Source organism: Gavialis gangeticus, unplaced genomic scaffold (genome assembly GCF_001723915.1).
Source record: "Gavialis gangeticus isolate Ggan-Ray unplaced genomic scaffold, GavGan_comp1, whole genome shotgun sequence".
Taxonomy (NCBI): domain Eukaryota; kingdom Metazoa; phylum Chordata; order Crocodylia; family Gavialidae; genus Gavialis; species Gavialis gangeticus.
The window spans coordinates 142412581-142422595 of record NW_017729022.1 but is presented as its reverse complement, the minus strand read 5'-3'; the positions used below and the strand labels follow the sequence as shown (position 1 = coordinate 142422595).

Genomic DNA, 10015 nt, shown 5'->3' with positions numbered 1-10015 from the left:
ATCTTTTCCACAGACATCAAATTTCCTTTCATATACCTTACAGACAAAGTTCCTCAACATATGAACCTCACATTTCAGTGGTGTCTTTTATGGACGTTTCTCATATTTTTTGCAGTTTTAAAGAAAGAAACTTCTTTTAAAACCTATAGATCTATGTGGATGCCTTTGAATTGGGAATTGTATATTTGAAAACAGTTGTTTCTAAATCAATTTAGCAAGCCCCACGGGGTTTGAAAACTCTGTTGAGTGACTGTAAAATTACATGGCGTTGCAGCTAATTTGCTAGCTTCCTTGTTTCATGAGCCAATAATTGTCCCATGAAGAAACAGTGCATTAGTTCTGTTCTGAAAGTCATTGTTTTGGTTATTTTGTGTACTGGCTAGTAAAGTGAAATGTTCCCTATTCAGTGTTTTAAAAGAAATCAGTTCGACTGAACTTGCTCCTTTTAGAGATGGTCAAAGAATGCAGAATGCACTGTCTAAATAATGTGGTAAGACATTGGACCATTACCTGCTGGCAAGTCTCAAGTGAACCCCCCAAAGGTACAAAATTAATTTAAATTCTTCCTGTAGTTAAATGTATTGTGAATTGTTTTAGGTATTATATGCCCCTCATGCTTTCAAATTGTTACTTTTCTGTAGTACACTTGGACATCAGAATAAAATAAAGCCTGGAGAAAATATTTAAAAAAAAAAAAAAGAAGAAACATTTTACTGTAAGGAAAAACCATTATGTATGTTTGAATCCTGTAACAAATGTTCATTTTTTCCCCTGAATAGTTAAAAGTACAAATCATACATATGTCCATCAATAAAAAATAATTCTCATTGGTGCTACATTGGTTGTCTGCAGTTTAAAATAGCTTTTGGAAATTTGCTACAGTCTTTTCCTTTTTATTGTAGCAAACTTTGAAGAAAAATGAATAGCACATTTCAGATGAGGCTCAGCAGGCAGATTGAATAGTGTCCCTGTTGTCGCTCTTGGAAGTGCAATACAATAACCTTTAAAACACCATATCTAGAAAGAATTTTGATTGTTTCCATGCATCTTTGTCTCTCCATCTCTGCCTCCACATGCCTGCCCCCAAATGAAGTGCATTTTGTTCTTGTTAGTTCTATTCTTGAAATTCACCTCTTTGAAATTATAATTGATTTGCCATTAAATTACTTCATCAGAAAATGAATGTTTATGACTTCCTTTTTGGAACAAAAATCAACAGCTGATGAATGCTTAAGTGGCAGCTAAGCAATACAGAATATAGAGTAATAAAACACCTATATTGAATTATTTCTAGATGTTTCATAACAATTGACATTGAAAAACAAAATATTAAAGTTGAACTGTGAATCATATCCTAGTTTGGTGCTCTCTGTTCCTTAATGAGCATAAATATGACCTTCCAAGACTCCCACTGTTTCCTTTTTATGTTAAAAATAATAGGGCTTTCCAGATCTCAGTTATGGATCAGACATTGAGAAGTCCTTCTTGAGGACCAGAATAGTGATGTCAAGAGAAGATATAATCTGTGGTTTAGTATGTATTCTGTTGAAGTGAGGGAATATTAATAACATTATGTGTTGCCAACAAAGGATAGATTGTAATTTGCACTAGATAGCTGCCCAAGGAATGGAGAAAACTCTCCTAATATGGACTGCTCAGATCTTTTGTCTAGACTTGAAGTAAAAAGAACTACTGTTCCCTACTCCCTGCCTGGCACAGGTGGGTAACAAAATAGAATTTTACTACTTGGAGTGAGAAGTAATGCAGAGCAAGGGAAGGATAAGTGGAAAAAATGACTAAGGTGTTTGAATCATAATTTTTCTCCATCCTGATTCTGGGTTGGTGCAGCTTCTGCACTCGGCTTGGCTCAGGACAGTACTTAATGACACTGTCCCCTTTACAAGCAAAGAGAATCATAAAACTTTGCTCAGGTAATTCACTGCTCAGACACGCAAACTAGTGGTAGTGACTGTGGTTGCATAGGGCTTGTATAGACGATGTTAAATTAAGTGGCCAGTATTATCTCAAGAAGTTCTCCAGACTTTTCCCCACCTTACTGTCTAAGCCAATATATGACGTTAATAGTGCTAAAGGGTTAATTCTGAAGTACCCAGTAGAAGCATTTCCTGATGTACTTGCCAAAGAACTTGCCTGCTTTGATTACTTTTTACTTGGTTCTGAGCCAAGAGGTCATGGATTGTAAGCTTTGTTTACCGGTGATTATGGATTCAGCATTATGTATGAAATAGCAGCAGGGAAAAGCTGAAGATTGGGTAGAGTGTTAGTTGGCCAATAGATCTGGTTTCATAGGAAACAAGTTTTTCCAAATGCAGTAAATTATCAAACTGTTAATTGTGAACTTGTTTGGGCACCTTATTTATTTATTTTATGTTCTAATGAAGGCAGCAGCAATAGAAGCTTGTATTTTGTTTGAGGCAGTAATATTTTTAGGTAGCATTGGTGCAATTGTGAACTGAGCTATTGTTCATACTGTATATAAGCATAGTAGAAGTAGCTAATTGAATGAGTTTCTGATAGGTCTCCAAAACTGTTTGGAGTTTCTGAGTGCTCTCCAAAAGTGAGTGAACAGTAGAATGTAGAAACTTTTTCATTTGAATCTCAGTGTCTTTGTATTTAAAAAGATACTTGCGCTCAACATTTTTTTTTAAAGCCTTTCAGCCTTAAAAATACTTTTGTATAAAGGCTGCACAATGTGACTACTTTTTAAGGGATCGTGTACAGTTAAAAAATGTATTTTGTAAACCTAAAACTGTTTATTTGTGTTCCCAATATTAATATTTTAAAAAAATCATTTTTCATTTTTGTTTGTATTTTAATTACATTTTGCCGTATATTCAGCAATGAATAGTTATAATCTTATGTTCCTTTTTAGGGCCCACAGAAAAACCTCCCCCAAAACAAAAACATTAAAAAAATACTTTTGGCTACCATTTTAAAAGCTCTGAACCACAATTCTATAATGAATCGTTTCATATGATGATGCAGCAGGAGCAGGCAAAATAAGGCCCACAGTCCAGCCTTCTGGGCATTTTCATCTGGCCCATGGTGCCCACCAATGGATTGTGCCTCACCCAGCCCTTCTGCCCACAAGGGTGGGAGTGAGGTGCCCACGTATACATACCCTTGCAACATACTTTATTATGCCTTGCTCCCACCCCTGTGGGTGGAAGGACCTGGCTTGGCAAGCATGCAGGTTCTGGGCAGGGCTGGTGCTGCCACTGATGCATCTGCCTGGGACCTGCTCGACTTCCCTATTATCCCACTCACTGTGGGCAGCAGGGAGGTAAGGGGTGGTGGGAGTGGGGCTGCAGCTGGGCTGGAGCACAGAGTGCGAGGCTGGGGCTGGTGGCTGCATGGAGCCTGCGCCCATGGGGGTAGCAGCAATGTGGAGCTTGGGTGGACAGCGTGGGGGGCATGTGGGGATCACTCCTACGCTTCCCCCATGGTGTGCAGCCCTGCAGGCAGTGGCAGCAGCAGGCACAGGTGCTCGGGGCGCTTATGGCCAGTGCAGGCGTTTGTGCCTGACAGTGCGCAGCTCCAACCAGCGCTGCACGTTGTGGTGAGGGGTGCAGCCCCCTCCAGGCAGTCTCTATTGCTAGTGCAGCCCCCGCACTCGCACAGCATGGGAGGGAAGCCCCATGCACTGGAGCCGGCTGCCTGCACCACTCCCTGCCACGCTGGTTCAGGGAGTGAGTAAGGCAGCCAGCTCCAGCACACAGAACTTCCCTCCCATGCTGTGCAAGTGCGGGGGCTGCACGTGTGTGGCAGGGAGCAGTTCAGGCAGCTGGCTCCAGTGCGTGAGACCTCTGTCCTGTGCTGCATGAGCATGGGGGCTGCACATGCACAGCGGGAAGCCATAGTGATAGAGACTGCCCAGTGGGGGCTGTGCCCCTTGCCACAATGTGTAGCGCTGGTCAGAGACATGCCTTGCCAGGCATGAGTGCCTCCTGCCTGCTGCTGCACCAGGGGAGGAGTGGGAGGGGACCCCATACCCCTCACCATTCCTCATCCCCGCCACTATGCCTCACACTCCACAAACACTTCACACCACACCCGCTCACAGCCCCACCATACATCCACAACCACACCCCCCACACAATATACAAGGCTAAGAACTTAATCTCTAGATACGTTATGCAAACACAAATTATGACAAAAATATTTTTTGTAATAAAATGCGTCTTAGTAGGTGTTTGACTTTTAGTATATGATTTTTTTTTTTCTGGTTCTAAGATGGCAATTCTCCCTCCCAAAAGGAGTATTTCTGGGGGGCAAGGGGAGGGACCTTCAGTGGCAAAGGTCAGGAGTTAGGAGGTGCTACAGAGGGGGCTGCAGCCACCCCAGATTTCACTGTATCCTCGCTCCCAGAACCGCTGCCACCCGCCCAGCGCAGCCCTGGCTCCTTCTGTGCATGGGTGGAGGTGGGGCATTGAGCTGGGCCTGAGCCAGGTGGCACCCGCCCTGCCCTGTGCAGATCCAGGGGCACACGGCCCCCCCCCCCATGCCCTCCCGGGGTACAAGCAGCAGAGGGAGTCCCCCTCCCCTCCCACGAGCTTTGGCTCCATCCCACACTCTACCCCACCGTGGCTGGGCAGCGCCTGCCCCTGCTCCCTCCCTCACTGTGGGGGGCATTGATCTGGCCCCCTTTCCCCTTTGATCCCCACTCCGCTTCTACCACAATGGACTTACCAGCTGCACTCAGCTGTTTCAGAAATTGGATTGGTGTTGGCCAATATGCCTCCTTTAAAATTGGCTATCGTTATTGGCTCCCAAGATCTTTATCGGTGCATCTCTGATCATGACACTTTGCACTTTTGAATGGTTGCATAAGAAACTATCTCCTGATAACAGGAACACTGAATATCTCCCTCTCTCTCCCTCCCTCTTTCCCCCTTTTCCATCCCCTTCCCTGGCCTCCCATCCATAATCAATACCAAAATATTTGCTTCAGTCTGGAAGTATAGAGGTAATATGAAAAAAAAATCTTTATAATTACATCAATAATATTTTTCTTAGGAAACTTTCAATTTGGGGTACATGGTTCCCCTTTCCTTCAGAATTACTGCTAGAAGGAGTCTGAATGGGTTTTTTTTTTTAATTTTATACACAAGTTGGTTTTTCATGTACATCGCTTTGTGTGCAATACTCTTTTTTTCCTATGGCAGCTTTATTAAAAGAAATAAAGTTAAAAATATACATATGCATTACTTATATTTTATAATTAGGTATAATAATATTAAATCTCTGCAACAGGTTGGTACATGCTGTTCCCAGGCACTGAGCTGGCTCTTTGCTGATACTTCAAGACAAACAGGAATGGCTGATATGACGTGGTTGCCAACACTTGCCAATTGTTCCTGGGAAACATTTTCCCAAATAATCTTCCAAATCTTTGGCCATTAGACTAGTATTTTCCTGTTTTTCAGTGTAGAAATCCTACTCTTGGGCTTGTGACCCTACTTTCTATGCAAGTCTCATTTCTATGGAGCTTTTAAGTGCACTGATCCTGTTTTGGGTCAGAACCCTTGGTTCATCACTGCGTTAGAGAGCTGCAGGTGAAGAAAATGTAATATTGTCTGATTCTGGGTAGTTGACAGGTTTAATTCTGCAGTGTTGTCCTCAGGCATTTATGGAAGGGCATACAGCAAGGGTCAGCAATGTTTTTGGGCAGAATACCAAAAACACCCACAACCAACCTCTACTTGGAAGATGTTGGTGTGCTGGGGGCAAATGGCAGGGGAGCTGCGAGGGGCCCAATCCTTGTGGCAGTATAGCATAGGTCCCTTCCCCACTGTCTGCCCTGAGGCATACAGGGTAACTGTATAGCGCACACTGTCCTCAAGGTGGATGGCAGGGAAGGGGCCTGGGTTGCACTGCCACAACAAGGATCGGGCCCCTTGCAGTTCTCCCACCATCCACCCCAGGTGCGTGCACACCTGCTGCCAGCAACAAGTTGGGCCAGGGCTCTGTGGACCCTGGTGTAGCTGCTTGCAGCTTCCTGGCTGACTGCCACAGCCAGCTCAGGCTCTGGGCAGGCCCCTGCTACCCACCACAGAGCCCAGGCTGCTCGCAGCAGGCAGCGGGGAGGCTGCAAGCAGCTGAACTGGGGTTTGTGAAGCCCCAGCTTGGCTTGTCGCTGTCTGTGGGTGCACGCACACTGCTAGGTGGACAGTGGAAGAGCTGCAAGGGGCCTGATCCTTGTTGAGAGAGTGCAGCCCCCTTCCCTTCCCTTCCATCTGTCCTGTGCCAGACAAAATGCTTTCATGTGACATGCTGTGGCACACATGCCTAGGGTTGCCGACTGCAGCATACAGGAACACGAACCTTTTATATGTCCCAGACCTTTTCTGTCATCTTCATGCATGGATCTCCTTTCTGCCTTCTGCTGCTCCAAAAGCAAACAGCTTTTGGGGAACAGCTACAGTAAATGTAGCAGTGAGATTGTAAGGGAAAGGAACATGTTTTCAGTAGTCAGTGTCTTCAGGACTGCCATCACAAGCATTTGAAAATGAGGAACCTCAAAGCTATGTTATTTTTAAAGCGAGAGGCAAGGATTCTTTGTATGATAACTTTTATTCAACAAACTGTATAGTTGGAAGAGCTATTGGATAAATTTTCAGATATCAGATGCCCTCCTCGGATCTCAGGCTTCTGACCAGAGGAAGGCCCGCTTAATGCCAAAAGCTTGTTCAGATAATCTCCCAACTCTACAGTTGGTACAGTGAAAGATACCACAAAGATTTCTTGCCTCTCGTACTCCCTGGACCATCATGACTGTAACAGCAGTCCAACTCTGCTGCAATGTTGGGTATTTTTGAAGGTAACACATTTTTGGTTCTTGATACCAGCAGAGAGAGGTGTGCATGTGTTTTTACTCGAAAGCTGAAATTCTTGTTTGAGTGTTCTACTAACTCCCTTGGTATTTGGATCAGATTTACCATTGAAAACAAGCTATTTAAAGCAAGCTTCTTGGTAAAATTTCTAAGACTTTTTCCCCCCTTAGTCCTTACTCTTATTGCCAGATAAGGAGGGTTTTAATAGCAAGACTGGGTAAAGGAAAAAAAAATCAAATATAAAACAACTGGCTACAATGATAGAAGAAACTGGTTATTTTGAATGTACAATAGCCATAACAAGTTTCTTACAAAGACAGAAACTTTGATAATTTTGATAGCAATATGAATTTTTCTTCAGTATACTGAAGCCATGTTTTTGTTCTTTTCAGGGAAAAAGACCTGGATGCTAAATTTATTATTTCAATGGAAAAAAATAAAACGACAATCACAAATTTAAAAGTGAGTATATTCATTGGAGAAGGAAAAACTCTAAATAAGTTAACAGAATTTTAGTTTGATATCTTCTCATCAGGGGTCTGGGTTTTCTGTTTGCCGTGGAAAAACATGGATTTACTCTTTTAAAGGAGAAAAATGTGGGAAACTGTGGGTACCCTTGCAGGCTGGCAGAGTCCCAGGTTTCAAGGGGCTGCTTAGGGCTGAGGGGAGCGGGAGGAGGGTGATCACAAGCAGGGGACTCAATGTGCATGTGCGTGCATGCACACATAAATGTGGCTGGCAATACAGCTCCAGACAGTGTGGTGGAGAGCACCTCCCACAGCTGCCTGCGGGTATGTGTAGTGTGGGGAGTGGCATATGTTACACATGGCAGCGTTGGGAAGGCACAACTTGTGGGGAGTTTGAGGCGGGGGCTCACACTGAGCCCCCATGGTGAGGGAAGGAATGGGGCAGGGTTGGCAGCTTGGGTTGCAGGTGCTGCCCACCTAGGGCGGTGTGTGGGGCCTGGGGCTAGGGATGGGAATGAATGGCCATGGAATCAGGCTGGAGATCAGCACAGAGCCATGGGGAGCTTGTTGGAGGAAGGTGGGGGGGTGGCAGGGAGCTCCCTGCTGCTGCATACACTCATGGGAAAGGCTTAGGTACCAGAGTCATATGTTGGGGGGGCATAGGGGGGATGTGCCCCCCAGATTTCTGCGTCCACAGCAGGGCATGGGGCTGCAGCCTGGCTAGATGTGCACGAGGCAGGAGGTGCCTCCATGGCCCACTTGGATGGGAGGACAGAATACGGCAGGGAGACTCATTGCTGCTGCCACCAAACCTTGTACCAGGTTTGCTGACATGGCTGCCAAGGTGAGGTGCCTCCTGTCTGCTGCTGCTGTGGGGCAGGCTTGTGCCCCACTTCCACTACAGCCTCACCATGGTGGTGCACCTGTGGTGGGGACTGCAGGGGCAGCAGCAATGAGTTTCATCACCCTGCTCCACCCTTTGCACTGGGTCCCTCTGTAGAGGCAACTCCTGCCTGGTGCAGGTCCAGTCAGGCTGCAGCAAATCTGGGAATGCACATGCCCCCACAGTGTGTCGCTTATGGTCAGGCACTCCCCCTGGCCTCCCTACCCTAGCTCTACATATACTGGGGGTAGTAGGTTGGGAGTGAAAGGCACCAGCAGGGGTGGGGGTTGGTTTGGGAGTGGAGGGCACTGGTGGGATGGGGTCTATGGGTTTGGAGTGAAGGGTGCTGATGGGGATTCAGGGTTGTGGGAGTGAAGGGTGCTGATGGGGATGCAGGGTTGTGGTAAGGCTGAGGAGGGCTGTGGCTTGGGAGTGGGGGGCATCAGCATATCAAGGCTTCTCAGTTCCACAAAGCAGCAGGGTGAACAGCCGCAGCTGGATCCATGTCCTGGTGAGTGAAGGGGGCAGGGGAAGCTCTGATTTTTCCTTGATAAAAAAAATATTTAGGTGTTTAGAATGTATTTTATTATAATGATTGAGGTACTAGTAGGCTTCCAGATTGCTTTAAAAATGTAAATATATCAGTAAAACACTGGGTGCCTGTACATGTGTAGGACACCTGCTCCAACGTGTTCTGTTTGGAATGTGCCAGACCTGATTCAATTAATCTAATTAATAAACTAATAGGAACAGTCCAGCAGCCTCCACTTATATTCATCGTCCTTGATTTTAAAATGGTGGTGGGTATACTCTAAGTAAAGCTCATTTGAGCTTTAGTTAAAGCATCCCTGCTACTATTTTGAAGTGCAGGATGCTGAATGCATGAGATGCTGCAAGCATTTTAATTACAGCAACTCCCAAGAGCCATTCTAATTAAAGTGCCCCTCCTGCCCCAGTGCACGTTATAGATTAGATGCCCAGTGCGCTCAACTGATGCCTATATTTGCAGTTATAGTGGTATTTCATTTTAATCATGGGGAAAAAACACAGAGTTGAGGGTTTTTAATCAAAGAATTCTGGCTTTAATTTACTAGAGAATTTTGGATTTTTAATAGAGAAAACTAGGATTCCTGCTCATCCTAATTTGATGTCCATTTGATACTGGGAGAAGCATTTGTTTTCTGGAGTGTTTACAGTGCTGAAATATGGATGCAGGAGAGCAAGATAGGAAAGTTGTTCGATATATAAATGTTCTGTGTAGAGTTGCACCAGTATATCGGTCCATATCATATTGGCACTGATGAAAGGAAAATTGACATTATCGACAGTCGGCTTCTTTTGGCTGATGTGGCTAATACCATTGCCAATAAATGCCGCCTGCATGCACGCTGCCAGGAGTTCAGCCCGGCAAGTTGGAGAGCAGCGTCCAGGTGGTAAGTTTTTTGGGGGAGGGGCATGGCAGGGACGTTTGAGGCCCCTGCCATGAAGGAGGGAGTGTGGCTGAGGCAGGGGCAGATGCTGCATAGCCAGGGTGGGGTGGGATGGGGTGCAGAATGGAGCCATGGCTTGTTTGGGGGGGTGATAGGTAGGGAGAGGGGCAGCCCCTAGGCGCTGTGTGGGGGCTGTGCTTGGGGTGGGCAGCAGCAGTGCTGGGAGGGGGACTAAGGGGGGGGCTACAGCGAATTTGGGGGTGGCTGCAACCCCCCCCTCCCAGCACCACCCCCTCGTGCCCTGAGTGCAGCCCGGGCCCAAACCCCCCCTGCCAGGAAGAGGCTGGTGCAGCCTCTGGCTCTGAGCATGCAGCAGCAGCC

At 45.9% G+C, this 10015-nt stretch overlaps 1 protein-coding gene across 5 annotated transcripts in view; it reads left to right on the top strand.

Annotated features, from left to right (window-relative positions):
* The window catches only part of KIF16B (kinesin family member 16B), a 399273-nt gene that overhangs the window by 50399 nt on the left and 338859 nt on the right, over nt 1-10015 (top strand). For all 5 annotated transcript variants that reach the window (XM_019516257.1, XM_019516256.1, XM_019516255.1 and 2 more), the window contains exon 2: nt 7247-7316. In XM_019516257.1, the coding sequence (XP_019371802.1) occupies nt 7247-7316 (70 nt within the window). The remainder of the gene's footprint in view (nt 1-7246; nt 7317-10015) is intronic.